The following is a 23,426-nucleotide window of genomic DNA, read 5'->3' on the forward strand; positions in this document are numbered from 1 at the left end:
ACACGGCGATGCCACACAGCTGGTTCAATATCAGTAAAGTTTCCCTTTATATTCACTGTCTTGTGTGGCGATCAGCAGTGATGTGGTGGTTCACTTTTACACTGTGATCTGTAGCCTATAGTTCGGCTTTAGCTTCTAACTATCTTTGTCTTTTTAATCTGTTGTTGCTGCTGAGTCAGTTTGACATCCTGGATATATCCTTCAAACACAGACTGTAGACCCCACTGTCTGCTTCTCGCTGTTTAGCTCGTCAAAAATCAGATAATATTTCTTCAGGGAGTGCAGTTAGTTACAGTGTGGGCTCCATGCTCACTCCTACAGCTTGACAGGCCGTCACAAAGGGGCGGGAATTAGCAAAGGGTCAATTACCCACTTGCACTCATTCAGACACCTCTAACTCGCACACTGCTGTGTTCAACATACAGTTACCCACCACCGTGACTCTGATGTACAGATTGTCTTTGGATTCATCGACTAGACTTGGACTGGAAGTTGTTTAGATCTGTGATTTTTGCCAACTACGACTAAGCTTCGAATATTATGCTGTGTTTATGTGCTGGACAGAGAGTCTGACATCCTGGACTTCTAAGTGGCTGTTAAATCAAGTACTGTTCTGTCAGATAATCAAAGTCATAAAACAAATGACAAGTAACATTTGTTGTTATAGCTGTTGCAGTGTAAAACTGGTGAAAAAATGCATTAAAGAAAATGAAATCCAATGAAAACAGCCAGCCAAAGCACAGTGAGTATTGTATAATAAATATACTGCTGCTGAGCAAGCTTTTAATGATTATTTCTGCTCAACACTCTCCAAGGCCGCCTCCTTATTTGAGTCGTTTGTCAGAAAGCTTCAAATTAAGTCATCAGTCTCTCACTCAAATCACCAGATGGACGTTTTTTAAACCCCCTCCCTCCTCGTGTTGCTGCCCACAGAATGATGCATGATAAAAACTGAAGCTGACAGAACATGATGAGTGGTGAAACTGCTGTACGCCAGCTGAACCACAGTCCTCCAAAGACAGCAGTGTTGCTCAATGGCAGCTGGCACTGCTCATCAGAAGTTGTTGCCTTTGGGCAAAAAAGTTTCTACAAATTTTTCAGAAAAGCCTCATAAGTGTGGAACATTTGGATGTTCTCTGAGCATGTTTAAGACAACCAGTACTGACAGGTTTTCCTGGGCACACTGTGTTTTTTAGAATGACCAATGCATTCCCCCTCATCCAGGCAGCCACTAGTTTCTTTTAGTTCAAGTACAGTATTGAAATCAAATTCTAGACAGGGTGGCAACACTATGGCATTTTCATGTGACGAAAAACATATCAGAAAATATCACAGTTTCACTGTATCTCTGTATATATTATTACACAATTAATATTGTCATTATTGGTGAATAAAGTCATTTCTTAATGAAAATATTTATAAAAAGTCTGACAGGCAGTCAAGGAGGAAATGCGCATATGTAGGTTAGGTTTTCCATCTGGCTGCTTTTTTTTCAATACTGTAGATAAGCAAATGCACGCTACATAACCCTACAGCGGGATTTATACTTCTGCGTCGAATTGACACAGTACCTACACCGTAGGCTGATGTCCACCTCCCCAGAGATGTAACTACATGTTGCAGTGACGAAGACCTCCTGTCTATTTCTGTAAGCTGAAACCATTTCCCTCAGTGGAAATGAAGCTTTTATTTGCTTTAATTTCACAGAAACAATAAATTGTGAAGACAATAAAGCCTCCACAAAAATAGCATTTTAAGTCTTGTGTGTGATTTATCCTGGCTTCATATGAGCAGAGGAAATCTCTGCTAGTCACTAGGCTAATTTATACAATGTAAAATGCCATAGGCTTGTGCTAATAATATTAGCATGCCGTATTTGTTTGGAAAACGTGTTCAATACAAGACACTTGTTTTGTCAGCGAAACTTGTGAGTTGTAATGGAGCTGAATTTCATAATGTTACCTTTGTTAAATGTTGCTGTTGTCCCTGGCTTCATAGGAGTAGAGGAAAAGTCTGCTAGCTGCTAGGCTAATTCATACAATGTAAAATGCCATAGGCTTGTGCTAAAAACATTAGCATGTTGTATTTGTGGGGAAAATGTGTCCAGATAGAGTTTATCTGTGAATGCTGTGAGTTATAGTGAAGCTGATTTGTGTACTTGTGTTTGAAATTGTCTCTATTAAGCCATGTTTAATGTGTGTTTAATGTGTGTTTTGAATCAACTAAACTTCACAGCACTTCAAGGAAACCCCACTTCTGACTAGTGTTTTGGAGGTGTAACTGCAGAGTGACACAGACACACCACCGCACAAGTGTAAATGCTCACAGCAGTATAGGCCACGCGTGAAGGCTACGGCGTAGGGTCTGCAATGAGTTGATGCTGGGCTGTAGATGATCAAAACTTGCTTAAATTAATAATCCAACACAGTTAACACTGTTGTAATGGTACAAGATTTTGGTATTTGAAGCGTTCTGGTTTCTGTTTGTAGTATTGGCCAATTAGGTTTGAGCAGGCTTTGACTGCCTGCAGGTAAACTTTAGGTTACCAGGGTAACCCCAGTTCTCTGATAACCAAGTGAGGTATCACTATGGGAAGCGCCTTCAGGCTTGACTGATCATGGTGGCCTTCCATGGTCGGTCACGCCTGAGCAAGATTTGAAAGAGAACAGTTCATGGGAAGAGCAAAGAAGGTGGAAGGTACTGGCTAAAATGCAATCTTGGAACCCATCAGCAATCATATGACAAGGATTTAACTTTTTATTTGCTTTTTTCTAATTTATCTGCATTCTTATGCAAATTTCCATTTATGGAGATTAGCTGAAATGTTGTCTGAACATGTGTTGTCGCTAATCGAACTGTTGAATATGAGTGGCGCATGAAAGAGGAAGTCTTGGCCCAGATATCCACTGGCTACACCAGATCTCTTGAATTATTGGCCATTGCCCCCTGAAGCTTTATCATCGTCAGACGACAGACGATGGGTTTCAAGATTGGGTTTGTGGGGACAGCTTTAAAATATCTCCTCTGCTGTGTTTTTCTGGGACAAATCAAATCAAACCATAAAATCCTTCAGTGACTTCTTCTTTCATTTGGTGACTGCCATGTTCATTCTCTCCCAACTTTATTGGCCGTGAGACACAAGCCTCCGTTATATGTGTGTGTCCTGACATCTCACAGCAGATAAGCGTGTGTGTATGACAGCCCAAGGATTGACATGGTGATATAGAAATCAATAGAGGCAGAGGAGAGGGCAGTGGCCCCATTCGTCTTCATTCACCCTCACACAGTAAGACCTCCAAAGCACCACAAATAGATAACACTGATACATCCCAACTGCAATCTGGGGAACACCCATGGGATAAGATGACTCTTTCTCTGATGGGTGACATGTTTGACACCTCTTTATATAAAAGTGTTCGAGAAAAAGCAAATCCTTCCAAGTCGATCTTGCTTCCTGTCTCGGCTGTTCTTTTATATTTTTTCCTACTGTCTTAGCCCCCATCTCATATTTTCTTTCATGAGTTTTTTACTTCCCTTTGGCTAATACAATGAGAACTAAGATCTGATTTATATGAAAGGAAGTACTGTATATTTTTATTAGATTCTGCCACAATTATCAAAAAGCCAACAGACTGCACAGCCAGATCTACAGTATATATGTCTGTGTGTATATAAAGCAAAGAATACAATTCAACTTTAATGCATTTTGACAGTCGAGTAAAATGATGATGACTTTCACATGTGACAGGACTGAATCCATCCTGTGCGTGTCTGTGTCTGTGTGTGTGTGTTGGGAAGATTTGATAAACGATCTGTCCGTGGCAGTGTCCTTTAGATGGGATGTTTTCCCCCAAACAAGGTCTAAACATTTATCATGTGCACCCATAGATACAAATGGATGACTTGGGAGATGGATGGTTAGATAGCTGGCTTAATGCATGGATGGAAGGATGGATGGATGGATGAATGAGTGGGCGGTGGTAAAACTGGGGATTGCTGAGAGGGGGAAAAGTGGTAGCTAGTAGTAGAAAGGGATTGGAAGGTGAAAAGGTGAGAGAAAAAAGATGAAAAGGAGGGAATAAGAGCCACTGTAACTAAAGTACGCAGCCATACACATTCACAATCATACATATAGTGTATCTATGTGAATATACTTACAATTACACACACACACACGCACACGCACACACAGAGCTCCCGGCTCACTATTGATTCATTTAAGTGCTCGCAGGATGAGAGTGACTTTTGGCAAACATACAAAGACCATTATTACATGGATGAGCAGATGGAGAGAGAAAGAAAGTAAAGAGAGGAGCGATAGTAAAGCGAGGCAATATTGACGAAGACATGAGAAAAGAGGAGAATTAAGGGGGAAAAAAAAGATGGGGGAAATGCTAGAGGGAGAAAAAGCGGCGGAGAAAGTGAGGCGCAGGGAGAACGAGGGAGATGGATGGGAGAGGGAGGGATGCAGCATGTCAGACAGAAGGACGAAGGAGGAAAAAAAAATGCGTGATAAATAAATAAATGAAAGGCAAAGCTGTGTTGATCAAGCGGACACAGATTTAAGGGAGATTTTACCTCCCCTCTGCTGCGGCAGCTTCATATGTTGTATCCCTCTGATTCATGTCTTTTCTTTTAACTTTATTTTTGTCTTTATTTTTAAATAACTAACAATGCATTTAGCAAAATGAATAAAGAAAGCACAGTTACAGGAGGAACAAAACAAAATCACTAATAAAAAGTGGCTAAATCCAAACATTTATATTCTATCAAAACCCTTGCACCCCCAAGTCCATACAGTTCAATCCACATATACTTCTAAACTCATATTATTCCCTATTATTCCATTTGTCTTGGCTGTCAGAGTTTCTAATGTCACAATCCTTTGTATTTAGCAGAGGTGAATTATGGTTCTAATCTTATGTTTGTCCCCCATTTTCTATGTAGTTTTCCCACAATGTGCGTCCCACTCTATGATTTCCTTAGTATTCTAATAAGGTATTTATCTTTAAATCCAACTATCCCCTTTAGCATTTTCCCAACAGAATGAACTCTTGACTCATTTTAAGGTCAATTTAAAAAACATTTTAAATTTCTATACCAGGGGCGATTGCTCTGACAACAAGGGAGGCTGAACTTCCCCAAAATTTTCATAGAAGAAATGGTCAAATATGCACTACTGAATTTACATTACACTAAGGATTTATATTGCATTAAACGTGCGCTAGGATGCGTTTAACATCATGACTATGATGTTCAAACGTCAGCTGTTTATCACCAGTTTTCAAACGTGACATCCCTGTCATACATTCTCGTGTCAGCACGGTGGACGCGGAGCCTCCAAGCATTCCTATGAGACAGCGCTGAGCAGGTTTTTCATGCAGCAAAGCGAGACGGTCGTTGGATAAATGCGACAAAATGGTCACTTCCAGGGAGGCTCAGCTTCCCTGGGACCTAATGGAGAGGTAGGCGGAGAGGACGCTCGGTGTCTGCATGATGATTGGAGGAACTGTCTGAAAGGCTGAACCCCTTTGTGACTGACAGCGCTTTGGAAATACACACCACCATCGTCGCATTTCGAGCTCAGTCCCATGCAGATATTTGCGATTGGAGTCTTCTGACAGAGTGCTGTCCGGAGTTCCTTATTTCCATAAGAGCTCATTTTCACCGTTCTGAAAATCTTTGAGGTGTGTTTTGCTGTGGTTCTATGTCATGAGTTTGGTTGAAAAACAGCTTCAATTAAATGTTCCTTTTATAAGTTACTGCCTCGCTACAATATGACAGATTTCATGACATAAACTTAAAGTGAGCTTCCCCTGTTTGAAAGACCAGCAGCCGCCACTGGTACACACAGTGTGGGTGTGACAATGCATTGACAGCCTGTGGGAGGACAATGCAGATGTACAACGTAGGTCTGTGTATGCACCGTGAAAAAAACATCTCCAACATAAAAAAAGTCTTGCTCTTTTAAAATTGTGAGTGATGCTCAACTTGCAGCCCGCGGGCCAAATCTCATTCCTGATAGTATGACGGGTGGTCCACTGACAATAAAAATAAATTGATTCACACTGAGAGGTCGGGCCTAAGCCACAAATGTCCTCAAATCCAAGAAACACCTTGCACAGCATATACGGCAAGCAGCAGCAATGACGCACTGTCCAACAATGGCACACTGTGAGGACGGATCACCTGCCGCATCAAGCGAACACGCCATCTCCAGTCAATTTGACTTGACTCTGGCTTCACTACTAGTTGACTGGCTCTTGAACAAGGTGACAAGGTTTACGTTTTGAAACCAGCCACCTGCGATTTGACCAGTGGAGCTCTGTCTTAAATGAATGCTACTATCTCAAAAAACGAGGTTGCAGGCTGCCTTATGATTAAGAAAAATTGCACTAATTGTACAATATTCTTGAAGCAAGATAACAGACATCAGAAACACTGAAATCCACTCCCTGCACAGACAGACCGTTTCACTTTTAAGTCTTTCTGACAGACTTTAATCACTCAGCAACGAGATGATGAGATGGAGACTTTCAGCAGTTTCCTGTTTGTGCATGTGTTGAATGTCTGTGAACGTAATATGGATAACCTTTGACTGTGTGTGTTCTTTGTCTCCACAAATACACTCATGCATCTGCGTGTAAGAGCGCTTGGATAGCATTTGCATGTATATTAATCTCCATAATTAGAAGAATGTGTACTGTATGTGTGTGAGTGTGATAAGAGTGTATATGTCCATTTCTGTGTGCATATGGGTGTCTCCATGTATGAGACCGTCTGCATGGAAACCTGTGAGTTTTCAGTTGAGTTCAGCAACATCCCCAAAGGGCAATTACAGTGCAGCAGATGCAGTTTCATACCACAGAGAGAATATTGAGCAATCTGAATTTGTTCTTATCACAGTTACTGGAGCATTGCTTTAATTGCAGTGAGAGTTGGAGTTCACGTCTCAGTGAAGGGAGCGTGAGGCTGGAATAGAAACAACACAAGGCCATGGGAAAGAGAACAATTCACTCAGCGTTTACAGGCATACAGATGTACTGTTTTGATAGATTTAGATATTGTTGATAATTAAGTCTCAATTAGAGATTCCACCACAAGCATAATGTGATGTTTTTGTTACCTAATTCAATGAGACAGGCCCTCCAGGCTATGTTTTAGACTCTTGGAAGCTGCAGCCTAAAGGAAGTAGCTCATCAACTTTATGGGGTGGATAATCAGGGTATTCAAAAACTAAATTAGCCTGCTTGATTATTCACTTAAAGGGATAGTTCAGATCTTCTGAGATGGAGTTGTATAGGTTACTTAGATGTTAGTCAGCACTTTACATGTTGTAGATGTTAGTCAGCATGCCCCCAGTTTGGAGAAGCAGACTGAAAGCTAGGCAATGCGCTGCTGTGGACGGGGGCAGCAGCAAAGCGTGTTTTAGCTACCTGATAAAAGTCATACAAAAGTGTACGCTATATTTTCATGGCTTTACCTTGCTGTCAGACAGGGAACTGAAGCCATTATATTGCTCTTTTTGAGGCTCCATTGACAAAAACAGTAATTTACCATCGCTGAACACAGGAGTTTCTGGTCTACCGCTGCTCAATCAGATAGTTACAGTAGTTTGTGCTATTGTTTTATTTTGGCATATCAAAGGGTTAGTTTGGATTCATCAAAGTCACACAATAACACAAACTATCTGACTGAAGCAGCAGTAAACCAGCAACCCTGTGTTCAGCAAGCTAGAATGACTGTTTTCCTAATGGAGCCTGGTGACTTTGACAAGGGCATGGATGAGTAAGTGAAGGCGTTAATAGCTTCCTCATTGACAGGCCGTCTACGTCAAGGTAAAGCCGTGAAAATATTCCTATTAATTTTAATTAATTAATTATTTAATTATGAATTTTTTTCAGGAGGGACTTTTTTTAGGTGGATTAAATCACAAAACACATTTGTCACATATTGACGTCTGGTCATGGACTTTCCACGTCTAGTTACGATGTGAAAGGTACCCTGGGTGCGTTGGTTGTTGATGTTCCAGGACGCCCGTGTCAAGTTATGCCTGTTACATGCATTGTCTTCTTTCAAAATACACTTCTGTTTACAGAGGAAATTTGCCGCACATACAGTCTCTTTCAAAATAAACGCACTACGTCGGTGCAACAATGCGAATTGACATTTTTTTTCCTCCATTAAAAAAGCAACAAAAGCATGTGGTTAGGTTTAGGAAAAAAGAACAAGGTTTGGCTTTATATTCTTACGGTAACGGCCAACCCTACTTGGACTTTCGCCGCCTGAACTTTCGTTCTTGTCCTGCTGCATTTTCCCCTGATGCTGCCGAGAACCATTAAACTATTACAGTGACCAGCTGCGTATCATGTCTATGTTTAAGGGTGGCTTCTTTCGTCAGTGTCTGATGCTGCAAGTCACTGCCCAAGTGTCAGATTTCGCCGACTTCAGAGTGAGACTGGGTTGCTAAAATATGTTTTGCTGCTGCCCCATCCACATCAGTACATTGCTTAGCTCCTGTCTCCTGTCTGCTTCTCCAAACTAGGGGTGCGCCAACCAGTAACTGCCCATTGGTCCGACAGCCCATTGTTCCGACCATATTAAACCCATTGTTCCGAAGTCAGTTCCGAAATCATCATGATGCCCTGTGGTTAAGGTCTGGTTAGGTTTAGGCACAAAAACCACTTGATTAGGGTCAGGAAAAGATCATGGTGTGGGTTAAAATGAAAAAGAAAGTGACAAACACACAAGCCGTGAGCCTGCTTCGCCTCAAGCCTTTCCCAGCTGACCCAGAGCCGGTCCCGGCGCACCATCAAGGCAGAAATACACCCGCTGGGAGCCGTTCAGCACCGCAGACAGTTGGACTAATGGGATATCGGACCAATGACATGGACCCGCGCCAACCATCATCTACTGTAAGTAATACAATGACTATGGATGAATACATCATACAAACCCACTTCAAAAGATCCAAACTATCCCTTCAAGTGCAAAACAGGGGCTATAGCATGTAGCATTACGTCATTTCTTTGCTCCAATTGAAGCCTATGGGACACACTGGACCAAAGACAGAAGAGGTCAAGGTATGGTGTGACTGTGGCATATCATTACAACTCGAGTGATGATGCATGTCAGGATGCCAGTGTTATACACTTCCTGTTTGTGTTGCCCTTAGTGTCCTGAAACTGAGTCTATGTTGTGCTTTTCTAATGGTCATATTTTGGCTAAGTCTTGAGTCCACCTTTCTCTATTCTCTGTTCCAACCATGATTTTATGGCTTAACATCTTCCAGAAGTTTCTACCTCTCTCCTTTCTTCCCTTGAACCATTCATCTATCTTCCTTTAACCCGAAACACCTTGTAACTGATAGCTTATAAAACTTCACTTTCAAAGTAGCCTTTAGTGCTCCCTGTTTCTCCCTCGCCTCTAACGCTTTCATCCATTTATCTGTCTATTTTAAGCTGACGTTGCTTTGTACATTTAATCACGCTCCTCTCCATATGAGAATTTATTTTTTCTTGCCATACCTCTGATCCATTCAATCTTCTTTCAATTTTTATAATCAAATAATGTAGTCTCAAGCTTATGTGCTTTATTTAACATTACATCTTGTTAAAATCCAATAAGCACCTTTTTCTTTTCTCAGTCAGTCATCCAGGGATATGTATGAGTCTATAATTCAAACACCTTTGTCACTCCATAATTTAAGTCCAAATGCTATCTATTAATGTCTATCTCACTTAAAGGCTTTACACTGCCTCTTTCTCTTTACTGTGTCTAACGGAGTCTGCTATCCATTCACGTCCTCCTCCGTCGCTGATGCACTCCATTCATCTCTACTTCAAAACTTTTCCTCATTTTCCTCCTTCTGTCTGGATCTCCATCACTCTAAGTATCTGGGCCAGTCGTCCCTTCATTCCTCAGGAGGATGGATGGTTTCCTCTGAAGATCAATCTGATCACACCGCCGCTTTCATTTCTGACTCAAAACACATTTCTAAATGTTACATGTGAAAGCCATTCTCACCCAGCCCTGCTGTCTAACCACATTAAAGGTGGATTCCTAAGCATTACTAACCACTTCAATTAGTATTCAACCTCCAAGGCTATAATTAATGAAGTTTATATGGGGCCAACAAACAGTGTATCTTATTTTGGCAACCTCATTTAACTCCACTTAATGATTTATGTCACGGCTTGATAGCTCTAAACCCAAATGTTTTCTACAACAATGTGCTACTGAAGTCATTAACCATGCAGTGTGCAGTATATTCAGCCATGATCGGCTCTAATGGCGCTATTACTGGGTTTGTTTACAGGTTTTTAACAGTAGCAGACTGGTAAACATGCTAGGTTTAGGACATTTTATGGCCATAAAGAGGGAACAAATTTAGTGTTTGATAATGAGACCAACTGCCAGTTTAACAGTCTGACATTGCGTTAATGTCAGCCAATTATCTATTAACAAGACTGCACGCCTTCTGCGGGATCGAGAACACGGCCAACACTGTTAACCAGCACTTAATAAAAGGGGCAGAAGTGCAACCATACGATGTTCACAAGTCCAGAGGTGGTTTAGAATTCCCCCATCTGAAAACCACACTTAGTGCCAAAAATTAAAACCATGACCATGGAGACATTCATCAAAGAGCAGTCGAAAACCCTGCGGTTTCTCAGCTGTCATCAACTGTATTTATGTAATTTCTAAATTATGTGTTCTTACCCAACCCAAATATTAACTTAAGGTTTCCCACCTTTCACGTTACGCACCAGTTCACGTATTGATTGATTAGTGGTGAGGGCGAGAAGGGGAGCTAAGAGTGTGTGTCAGGTTTAATCATCAATCTATACCGCAAAGATCTGAGACGCTCTAACTTTCTTCAGTCCGACTGCTCTGCGTGAGTGTGTATGTGTGTGTGTGTGTGTGAGAGAGAGACAGAGGGAGAGATTGAATGTGCACATGTGCAGATAATAAGTCGGTCTTCATATGTGTGATTGTGTGACTATAGGGTTGTACATAGATGTTACAGATGAAGCTATGTGAATGTAGTGTGCCGTATGCGTGTGACAAATAACTCAATTTAGTTCTACTGTGTCATAAAAGACCCTTTAAGAGCCAAAGTCAAAATGACACCACTTTGTTAGCTGGAGGCAAAACACGACTCGCCACCACAGGGCTGTAGGCTACATAGGAGTCTTAAAATGTCGTCTTGTTGTGTTACTGGGAGCCAGAATAGAAGGAGTCATGGCTCAAAACTTTAATTTTATCACATACCAGCCACCACTGCCTGTCTACAAAAACGAAATGAATGGTTAAATGTGGTAAGACGAAAGGACTGTACGGAGACCATCATCAAAAATGCTCACATGTGCAGCGCACACTTCATATCATGTTAGGGAACAAGAATTTCCTGTTGTAGGGATGAATAACGTTATGTGTATTAAGGGTTATCATGTCCACCTCATCAGAAACTGGGGAGGGATTAAGAGGAAGACTGGATTTCTCTGTAACTTTAAATTTTTAGCGCATTAGCTAGGAAACCGTTTAAAGGGGAACTAATGTTTTTTTCAACCTGGGCCCTATTTCCCGATCTACTTTTGTCTAAATGAGTGATAGGATGTTCAGTATGTGACATTTCTCCAGTATGAAGCTAGGGCTGTCCTGCCTGCAGCCCGTGAGCACCTGCTATATTAAATAATAGGGCACTCAGACAGCGTCAAACAACGTCATAATACGTCCACTAAAAGTGCATTTATTTCACACAGATAGGCTCGGACTGTTAGTATAATTATCCGACAACATAACAGAAAGGAGAAATGAACGTCTGTGTTTACCTTTAGCTGGAGTCGGACATGTTCCTCTGCCTGTTGCTGCTCCCTCTCTCTCCTCGTCTGCTCTTCAGTTTCAATGAGCTCTGCGTCCGTGTACATCCGTGTACTCCGTGTACTCCGTGTTCAAATAAATACGGGCGGTCATCAAATTCAAATGGCTCATCTAGATCCAGTTGGTCAAAATTGGGTAAAAATTCAGCCATGCTACTCCAAACAGAATAACTCCTCGGGTTTGTAAGGTCACTCCAGCGGTAACTTCCTGCAACAACTCAAATCTCTCTGAGTGAGTGTTTTGACTTAAACATGTCCAAATTTTTAACCCGATTTAACTGGATCTGGATAAGCCATTTTGAATTTGATGACCGCCCGTATTTATTTGAACACACAGGTTGATGCAGAACTCACTGAAACTGAAGAGCGGATGTGGAGAGAGAGGGAGCAGCAACAGGCAGAGGAACATGTCTGAATCCAGCTAAAGGTAAACATAGACGTTCATTTCTCCTTTCCATTATGTTGTCGGATAATTATATTAACAATCCGAGCCTATCTGTGTGAAATAAATCCACTTTTAGTGGACGTATTATGACGTTGTTTGACGCTGTCTGAGTGCCCTATTATTTAATATAGCACGTGCTCACGAGCTGCAGGCAGGTCAGCCCTAGCTTCATACTGGAGAAATGTCACATATTGAACATCCTATCACTCATTTAGACAAAAGTAGATCAGAAAATAGGGCCCAGGTTGAATGTAAAGGCACATGGTATGATAACCATCAATTTTCATACCATGATATATGGTTACTGCAACCCCAGACACAGATTAAGGTAATTATGGTTACATTACTGAATCCTTTTATAATAAGAGGTAGCAGGCTTTACAGAAGCTCGCAGACAACGATTAGAAAGACAGAGGATCTTGAATGTGTGAACACCTCTCAATTTTGCTGCGTGACAGCGAACAATATTGAAATTACTTGAATTTGTAGCCTATTCTTGTACAAAATGTATAAATTTAAGGTCTTTCAATGTCTATTTTCAAAAAAAACTTTCCCATCAAATTCACAACTTTCATGGATTTTGAGGACCCACTGCAACCAAAAAACCCCCCAAAAATTGTGATCAATGATACATTATGAGAAGCAGGAACCAGCTTATTCTTTTATGTAATAATTTTAATTACTCTAATGAATATTCTGTTGATCAGTATGACACAGTAAGCACCTCATCTCTGTGAACGGCCTTAAGGCAGCCTGATTACAGGGAGAAACAAAATCAAGGATGTCTTGAGGGTTTACTCATCTCAGGTGCACATCTTTAGTTCAGCTTTGTTTGAAGAAGGTGAAAAACAATGCCAAGCGGTGCCAAATAATCACACTGAGGTGACTGGATATACTGCTATTCTACTATATCGTATTGGAACAAATGATACAAAAACACATGAAGATACCGCCACGTAAACTTCGCCACAATGGTTCAATTCATATCAAGTGAAGTGCTGTTACAGTAAACGCGAAGATGTGAGGGATATAACAAACGATGGAAATATTGACATAGTGAGGTAATGACAGAGACAGAGATACTTGTTGAAGGATACGTATAGATGGAAAGACTGAGAGAAAGACTGAAAAATGTGTATTGCTCTATGATTCATATGTGTGTGCGTTTCCATGTGAGGGTCTGTAACCCAAGTTCTTGGAACAACACCTTTGCAAACCATTGACGGGCACGATAATAACGCTGCAATGTTAGACCTTGGTTGAGGGGAGCTTTCATCCCAGGAATCCTATAGTGGACACATATGCTTTTACTATACGAAGCCCTGAGGGAACTAAACCCACAAGAAACAGTCAGATACAGTAACATACACCAAAGAACGTGAGCGATTATGTCTGTCTGACCAGGGATCAAACTCAAATGGCTACAGGTTGGACCATTTCACTTCTAACTGCTCTCGGAGGCATCTTCCTGGACAAGTAGTTTTATTCTTTTTCTGCAAAAAGAATCCCTACACTGCGATAGTTGACTAAGAAAATGCACAATGAGCTAAGATTGCTTGGTAAAATTGTCATTGTTAAGAAACAATGTATCCTACTTCCAGAGAATTTGTCATTTCCTTTCGAGAAATATTTCTGCAATGAGGTGAAACTCAATCTGCAAAATGGAAGAATGCCAGGCTTTGTGTTCAGAACTCCACTTCCAGAGAAGGAATAAGACGTGCTCACCAGAGGTTTTCAAATAGCAAATAATGAATCATAATCTAACAGGTGTTTTTCACAATGTTGACTTACAGCTGTTGGTAATGGAGCTGTATCTGGACAAACACTCTTGACCGTTTATAACTCCCTTTATTCTTGGCTTATGGCATAGTCATTACATGTGTCAGCCAGATTATTTTCAGGACAAGCAACTCATGAGCGAGAGGTTTCTTTTAACAACGTGTGATTAATGCCCATGTGTTCAGTTTTCATTGGAGTTCAATGTGTTGAATCATGACCTTAGAAAAACAAATGCAGAACTGTAGGGGTGTGTGAACTCTCAGTGCTACTCACATGCTGCCACTGCTCTCGGATGAGTGGACGGTATCGAAGGAAGTATTTCAAAGGGAAGTTGTCGATGTCAGGCCAGGTGGCGGGGCTGTGCCAGGATACCTCCAGCCTCCGGGCGTTGAAACGGATCTGGGTTGCTGTCACTCGCTCCGGGGGGTCTGGTTTAACTGTAAGGGAGGGAAAACAGTCAGTTAAAAGGGCTCCCCACCAATCCACTAAGTTTCGTGAAGCAGTGTTTACCAATCTGTAACTCCTGTCTTGTGCTGTATGACTCTTGCTTCAATATTAATGCTGTTAGCAGTTGATTGTTACATTTTTGATTCTCACACAGTGGTGGCTGCATCCGACACAGTCGCCAGAAAAAATGTTGGCATTATACATTTCTGCAAACCACGCCAACTTGGTCTCACTCCGAAGTCGTCGAAAACCGGCGCTTAGGCAGTGACTTGCTGTGTCAGACACTGATGGAAAAAAGCTGTCCTTTAACATCAGCATGATACGCGGCTGGTCACTGTTATAGGTAAACAGTGCCTGGTGGCGTCAGGGGGTAACGTAGCGGGAGAAGAGAGAGCGGTGTTCGCGTCCCATAAAATTCTAAAGCCAAACCCTGTTCTTTTTTCCAAAACCCAAAGATGTGCCTTTATTGTTGAGTGAAAAAAGTCAGTTCACAGTGTGGTACCAATGCAGTGCATTTATTTTGAAAGAGACTGTGTGTGAATGGTAAATTTCCTGTTGAAATGGAAGAGTATTTCAAAAGAAGGCATTACATGTAACAGGCAGAACTTGACACGGCATCCCAGAACTAGAGATGTACAGATACCACTTTTTCCTTCCCGATACCGATTCCGATCCCTGAACCTTAGGTGTCTGCCGATACCAAGTACCGATCCCATACCAGCGCGTAAAATAAAAATGGATGAGATATGAATTGTTGTATGTCTCAACTCCTAAAACTCTATGTAAAATATTAAGAAATAAATATATAAAAGTAGAATGAATGCCATAAAACTTTTTTTTATTATCATTATCCAGTGCTGACACAGGTCAAGACACAGGTTAAAGTGCAGCCACACAATTTGGTAGTCTGTAGCGTGTGTATGCATAACTACGTGAGGCATTACGTGGTATCGGATTGGTCATAGCCTGTTCTCGCCGATACCCGATACCGCATTTTAGGCAGTATCGGAGGCATTTCCGATACTGGTATTGGTATTGGTACAACTTTACCCAGAACGTCAACAATCAACACACCCAGGGTACCTTGCCCATTGTATCTGGATGTGGAAAGTCCATGACCAAATATCAACATGTGCAGCACATTCTCACTCCAACCTTGTCACATATCAATGTTTGGTCATGGACCTTCTACTTCCAGATACGACATGAAAGGTACCCTGGGTGTGTTGGTTGTTGACGTTCTGGGACGCCATTTCAAGTTCTGCCTGTTACATGCATTGTCTTCTTTCAAAATACACTTCTGTTTTCACAGGAAGTTTACCATTTACATACAGTTTCTTTCAAAATAAATGCACTAACTTGGTACAACACTGCAAGTTGACTTTTTTTTTTCCTCTAACAGCTAATGCACATGGTTGGGTTTAGGCAGCAAAAGCATGTGGTTAGATGTAAGAATAAAGAACAGAGTTTGGCTTTACATTCAAACCCATCCTGCTTGCCTAGTTAAGGCGCCATCCACCATCACCTCCATCTCACACTGACAAGGTCAGTTTGAATACATGTAATCAGAACTATTTTCTCTTCAGATATGATTCATGTAAAACATATGAATGTAACATATCACTGGTTTACAGAAATGTACAACACCAACATTTTCCTCTAGCGACTGAGCTGAACTGAGTTTTTTCCCATGCAGATCTTTTCTGTCTGGTCTCAATGTGAAGCCAATTTGTCACTGTACAGTTCTGGAAATGGAGAAACATATGTTTTCGTCCATCTCTCGGGTCAAGCAGTGGACAGCGCAGCTGGGTTCAAAGTTTAACCAATATGAGCTCTTGCCACACCCCCGCTCAACTCGGTGCACCGTGGACATCCGCCCAGAGCCGTCACAATAAACCATATTCACATTAAACCAGGAGGAGTTTTTCCTGTTATAATGAGAATACGCCTTTAGACTTGAGAATTCAAATATTTGAGAGAATCAGGAGGGAAGAGGAGTCAAAGAAAAGGAAGGGAATGTCAAATAAAAGATGCACTTGAGTTTTTGAAGCTTGACTCGCAGTAAGAACTAAAAGTCAAGATTTCACTGATTACGACCACTCTTATATTAATCTGTCTTTTTAAAGTTGCAAGAGTAATCCTCTAAGGTCTAGGAAGTCAGACACATAATAAGGGGTCTCTACTTCCAACTCTGAGAAAAAGTCTTCTTCTTCTAATGACTAAGGGCCACCATTATTATAATTATAATAATTATTGTAGTATTTTATCAAGGCCACCATGCGCTCTAATGTAAAATAAAGAGTCAGAGGGAGGATGAGGATGACATTTGTTAATGTATGAGTGAAAGAAAGCAGCAGCTGAGAATGTTTGAGGGAACTGTTGCTAGACAGAAGATGAGAAGCACGAGTCCTTGATGAAAAGGCAGGTATAAATGTTGTGTTTCTGAATACCTGTCAACTGAGAAAGACGTACAGACAGAGAGATTGAGAGAATTCAATTCAAGGCTTTTCAGAGGATATTGAATGACCCAGTCTTTGTTAGATCACTCCCACTAGGGAACACACTGGGCCGCCACTTCAGCTATGAAACCTTTTCTCAGCCAGACACACATATGACATAACAATAGGGAATGTCTGATAGCACACCAAAAGATAAAGCAGCAGAGGATGGAATCAATGTGGCTGAAAAGCATAACAACATACATGTGGAAAGACATGTAAACTGACAGCACACGGGCAAAGGAAGGCATCTCTCTCAGTGCGACCTTCATAGAATGAATGATTGAAAATATGAAAGAGTGATGGAGATGATAGGAGACAGATAAAAGCAGACAGACAGCTTTCTCCCTCGAGAAAGAGATGTTAATCTCATTGTGACCTTCTTCAAGTAAATGTGTAAAAAGATGAAGAAAGGAACGTGAGGAAGAAAAGAAAATGGCATGCAGTGCAGAGTGAAACCAAAGTGAAGTCAGCGGAGACTGGAGAGCAGAAATTCATTCTCTTTGTCCACATCCGCTTTGTCCAACAGCACATAACAGAAGGAGGCATGTGCAAGGACAGAACAAAACAAAGAGAAAAATCTGTATGGGTGGGGTGACCCAAAGGCTTTTAAAGTATTCATCTGACTTGAAACATAGAGTATAAGCTTTGTGTTCCATGAGTAATGAACACATCGTTCTTTTGATGACCTGTGGGGAGAGCCTGGCAAAGCACTACTATTAATTAAAAGACGGAAAGGACTTCAATGAAAAGTTGAAAACCCATCGAGACAATAAGAGTCTGGAACTTCACTGAAAATAATCTGAAACATGCACAACTGGTGAGGAACAGATTATGGGCTTGGACCTTCAAAGTGTCCATGAAACTTATTGGTGGGGAGGAATAGTTCAACCAATAACATATTGATTGCGTATAGCACTCACCTCCCTAAGCTCTCTATGGCCCTGGAAAAAAGTTCAATAAATTAAATAATATCAGTGCAAATAGGCTCCAATGGAGGCCAAAGACAGCACAAAAGGTTGGGAAAAAAAGGTTTGCAGTCTTATCCGAGTGTTTTGTATCCATTCATGATCTTGTGGAAATCAAAACACAACCATTTTTCACTAATCAAAGCATTTCCTGCCAAAGAATTTGTTGTGCTTTGTTTAGCAAGCCTAGGGGGGTTGGTACTACATACGATTTATATTTTTGTGGGGTGAACCATTTCTTTAAAGTAATATTGCAGGTAGATGAGCTGTCTTTGTTAATTTTGTTCTGAAAGTTCACAATTGCCAACTAAAAATACGCCTCCCCTTATTCGTGGAAACTTTTTGTGCCATCTAGTGGTCGTAAGCGCACAATACACCAATCCATGTAAAAACAAGATGGCAGCTATCTCTGCCATGTCTAGTGATGGGATTTTTTTGTTCACTTTGAAGAGCCGGTTCAAAGACGTGGTTCGTTCGTTTTTGTTTGGTTTTTTTGCTATGTGTGTTTGGGGGTGTTTGTGGGTTCAACAACGAATCGCATTGCTTATTTACCGCATCACGTGATCTGGATATTGTAACGTGGACTCCGCAGATATAAAGCTTGGTGTAGCCATAGCAACGCCCTTTATAAACAACAAGCCTGTCAATACAAGCAAGTGCTAGCGGACAGTGGGTTAGTGGGTTAAATTAGGAACTGGCTCGTTCACTCTAAAGAGCCGGTTCAAAGACTCGGCTTGTTCGCGAACGTCATCACTAGACAAGTCAGTCTGCAGCTGATCCAGACACAAAAGTTGACAAGGTCCAAAATCTGATCACATTTTATGGCTGAAACTTGTTTATTTATGATTAATAATGTTTGCAGTTTGATATGGCAACAAATTTGACCAATTTTGACAACAGTAACAGAGACACTGTTAATTAGGAAGTACTAATTTGAAGACATTGGAATTTTACTATCGTCTTGTTTGAAGACATTGGGACTTATTATCATTAACAGTATTTTTTTTTTCATACTTATTGGGTCCCAGTGATCCCAAAAAGCTAGGAGAAATTAAAAATGCATACCAAACAAAGGTTTGTGTCTCAGAGGGATATTAAAACATCAGTTTCTGAACTCTCACACAACTTGTGGAGTATGATCCAGGTGTTATTATCCAGCTGTATGCTCAGTACGTCCCAAACAGAAACAGAAAGCCCTTTCCAATGGGGAACTGAACCGAAAGGGAAACGTATCAATACTCTCTTAAAAGCCAGACTCCACTGACAATCAGTAGTTTTACCTCGCTGAACACACAAGGTGCTAGTCCACCACTAAGATGATGGCTTTGAAGAAACCATTAATAAGTTTCACTTTTAGTTAAGTTGGCAGTCTGTTTGGGAACTACCGAGCAAATGACTGGATAAATGAGACTTACATTATAATGCACAAGTTGTTTGTGAGTTTGTAAACAGATGTTTATGTATAGTTTTGTTAAATGTGGACCCAGACGACCTCAATTCAATACGAATTTTCTCAGTTTGTTGGATTCTTTATTTACCACAGAGAGTGGTGTAACAAAGCTGCAGTGGGCCCCAGTGCACTCCATCATGCATGTATCTTGACACAAATAGAGACTTGACATTGGACGACATGAACATACGTATTACCCAGCAATCGTCACGGCATATCTGACAAATATATCAAAGAAAATTAATCATTTAATTGAATAGTTTTTATATTTTATTTATAGATTTTATAACTTACATAGATAAAGGCATGTAATTTTTACTGACTATTTAAAACCAATTAAAATAATAAAGTAAACCATGACGTAGATGGGTTTGCCTTTCTGAGGACATATATACCAAATGGCACAATTCTTAAATAATTTTAAAAATATATTTAATGGCAGATTGAATCACTTGCAAGGCTCCGCTTTCTCTCTGGGCCCCTCCAACCTATGGGTCCCAGTGCAACCCCACTGCCTACACTGTCTATATTTACAACCCTGCCATGGAGACATGCAAGAATTTTTTTTTGTTGTCACAAATTCATTGTAACATGGGGTGAGGAACTGATGTACAAATGGTCATTTGGGGGATGAAATATTCCTTTAATACAGGAAAAACACCATGTCACACAAATATGGCCTGACTTCATATGGCCAGTCAATGGTGCAGGACACTGTGGTAACACAGGATTAGTACAGAAAAAAAGAAAAAAGATGAAAGGAGTAAAAAAAAAAAAAAAAAGATGTGTGATCATCAGGGTACAATTTCATGGAATCCCATTGTTGTGCCTGTCCGTGCTTGGCCTGAAAACGTCTGTCATGCCTCCCTTGGCTCTGTTCATTCAAATTTACGTCCACATTACTGTTGCTCTTTCTTCCTTTCAGTCTCATGTTGCACCAGTCACTGAAGCCCCTTCTTTCTCTTAGCTGGTGATGCAAGTGAACAGGTATACTATAACATAAAAGTCTAATCTTTCAAACAGCTACTTGCGAGACCATTATATTCACTGTCTGCTGAAAATGGAACAAGAAAGTGGGAGGGAGAGTAGCTAATCTTTCTTTCTAACAAGAAAAAGTGTTGCTTAAAGGCTGTCCCGGTGGCTAAGACTGTGCGGCAATCAAGCGGCAAAATAGAGGAGATCTGCAAAAGCTAAATCTGCATGTAGCTGTACCAGCGTATGCCTGAGTGCATTCTTTGAACATGATTGTGGTATTTCTAAAACCATTACTATGCATCATCTAGTCCTTTCACTTAATGCATCCAGGTGTTACTGCATGATAAAAAAAGACATCTAAAACCCTGTAGCTCCTCACTGCTGTTCTCACACCACACCATATCTCCTTTCAAATAAATGGGCTTTTGCAAAAGGAACAAAAAAAAAAAAAGTGAAATCTATGAATGGTTTTACAGCAGAACAGGTGCTGGATGACAGCGTCTAACAGTGCACTTGAGCAAATGGGAAAAATAGGGAGAAGTGCTTCGATCTGCTGTGAAATCTTTCAGAAATAACTTAAAGACGGGAAAATGGAAGAAAAGGGGTAAAAACAGCCTCCTCTTTTTATGTGATTATTGTCAGAGTACAGCACAACTGCTCCACCAAACACAACGCTTGTACCTTTTTAAGATGATGCTGTTAGAGAGGGAGTAACAGCTTGTTAGCGTAGTGGTTGAAGACAAAACCAAGGCCACGGCTGTAGAGTCAACACTGGGGGAACCCCGAGCACAAAGCTGCCAGATATGCAATAAATATAAGCCACTACTGTCTACATAAATTACACATGCAGTGTCACATGAATGATTTACTCAGACTTCACGTGGACTATCTGACAAATATAATGTAACAAAGACATTACGGTAAATACATCTGTGAGCTTTGTTCTCCTGGGGTACAGCAACACCACTTGGACAAACTGCATGCAGAACGGCAGTACACTAGACATTTCAAACCAAATTGAAATGATAAAAATGAATGTTCTCTTCGGTTACTGTACCTATTCCAGTCACTCCTTATTGCAGTGCCCCCTTAAGACTTTATCGAATGGAATAGGATGAACTCAAGATTTGTTTGACCTCAGATTGAATATAGAATTCTACAGTTGAGGACTATCACACAGCCGCCCAACTAAGACCGCTGGTGTGCTGGTGCAATTTAGACTATTCAGCCAAACAGAAAGACTTGGAATTAATGCAATTCAATCTACCTGCACAGTCCATACGAAGTAATTACCAACACCAGAATTCTTATCTGGATAAACTGAACTGATGGACCGAGGTAGTTCTTAAGGTGGCTTAAGACTTGCAAAAGATTTTACCTCAGAACCATGTGAAGATATGGAAATGGACGGCTTTTGATCCAGAGTTTATACCTTCCGGTCTAGATATGCAGTTTAGGCACTGGGCATGCAGCCAAACGCAGCCAAGTGGCTAACTTCCAGTTTAGCGGTCAGCTAGCTTGAATGGGGATAAAATGATTTAGGAGCTCTTCTAGACCTTTCAAATGTTGTCAGACCGAATGGATCAAATCCTGATAGTGAAATGAATCATTTTATGAGGTTTGTGATGCTCAAAAAAATTCATCCACTGATTTACAGATGTCTCTTTCCCAATGTAAGTTTATGGGAAAAAATGTCTTTTTGGGCCACAGGGCATCATGTGATGAAGCTTAGAAATAGCATTACCATTGTTTGGCCACTACAGAAATTGGATTCAAAGCCTGGTGCACTTCCTGGGGACCTGGTAAAAGTAGAACCGGTGGTAACAACTCATTCTCACTCTGACCACGACACATATTGACGTTTGGTTTCCACATTGACATTTTGAGACACTGTCTCACATTCTGCCTGTTACATGCATTGTTGTCTTTCCAGATACACGACGCCACAAATTGATGTCTTTTTTTCCTTCAACAACAAATACACATGGTTGGGTTAAGGCAACAAAAGCACGTGGTTAGGTTTAGGAAAGAAGTACAGGGTTTGGCTTTAGAATCTTACGGGACACAAACACTACTCTCTCGGGTGAAAGTCGTGGTTTGTTGGACCCATCCATCACCGCTCCCGGTCGCCCCGGTCAGACTTTTCCTGCCTTATCTTTCGTTCTCGTCCTGCCACGTTTCCCCCCTGACCCTCCGGGTGCTGTTGAACTACAACGGCAACCTGCTGCGTATCATGCCGACATTAAAAGATGGCTTTATTCGTTGGTTTCTGATGCCGCAAGTCACTGCCCAAGCGCCAGATTTCAAGGACTTTGGAGTGAGACCGGATGCGTAAAAATACTGTAATTTTGTGAAACTTATTTATGAATATCATTAGATACTAGATGTACTGTTGGTGTGGGGTGCAGTTTTAGCATATTTGAATATTGGGGGGATGTGTCCACACCAATATTCATTATAATTACTGCTTTGCATCAAACTGAAGTCTCAGATTAAAGCCTAATTGTTGGAAGCAGACTGCATTTTAATCATCAAGGAGGTAACTTCAACTAAGTGTGTAAAAAAAGTGTGCACAAGCATCTTGTGGGCATACAGTAAATGGGATTGGTTATGTTTAGCCCATTTATACTGATTAATATGTAAAGCATGGCAGTGGTAGAGCCCCGAAATTCGATTACTGAATTGGATTCCTCATCTACTCACTAAACCCAAATTACACAAAAACTCCAGCGCGCATAATTAAATGAGTAGAAGTGGTTATGTCCTGAATTCACATGGCTGCTGTCATATTTGTTCAAAGCTACAACAGGCAAAGAGAATAAATATGAATTTTAAAAAAGCACATCAGAAAAGTTCTGTGTCAGGTTTTCCGCTCTCTTTCAAAAGAAATTATAGATTACAGTCACACTGCTGCATGTGTTATCATATCTTGGAAATTCAGACGACGGGGAGTCGTACTGCATCCAAAATGACTACACGTGC

General features: G+C 40.9%; 1 protein-coding gene across 3 annotated transcripts in view; it reads right to left on the bottom strand.

The window, feature by feature from the left end:
• cntfr (ciliary neurotrophic factor receptor) overlaps positions 1 to 23,426 on the bottom strand; it is a 348,331-nt gene that overhangs the window by 29,294 nt on the left and 295,611 nt on the right. For all 3 annotated transcript variants that reach the window (XM_049603655.1, XM_049603654.1, XM_049603653.1), the window contains one exon: positions 14,380 to 14,543. In XM_049603655.1, the coding sequence (XP_049459612.1) occupies positions 14,380 to 14,543 (164 nt within the window). The remainder of the gene's footprint in view (positions 1 to 14,379; positions 14,544 to 23,426) is intronic.

This window comes from Epinephelus fuscoguttatus, linkage group LG18 (genome assembly GCF_011397635.1).
Source record: "Epinephelus fuscoguttatus linkage group LG18, E.fuscoguttatus.final_Chr_v1".
Taxonomy (NCBI): Eukaryota; Metazoa; Chordata; class Actinopteri; order Perciformes; family Serranidae; genus Epinephelus; species Epinephelus fuscoguttatus.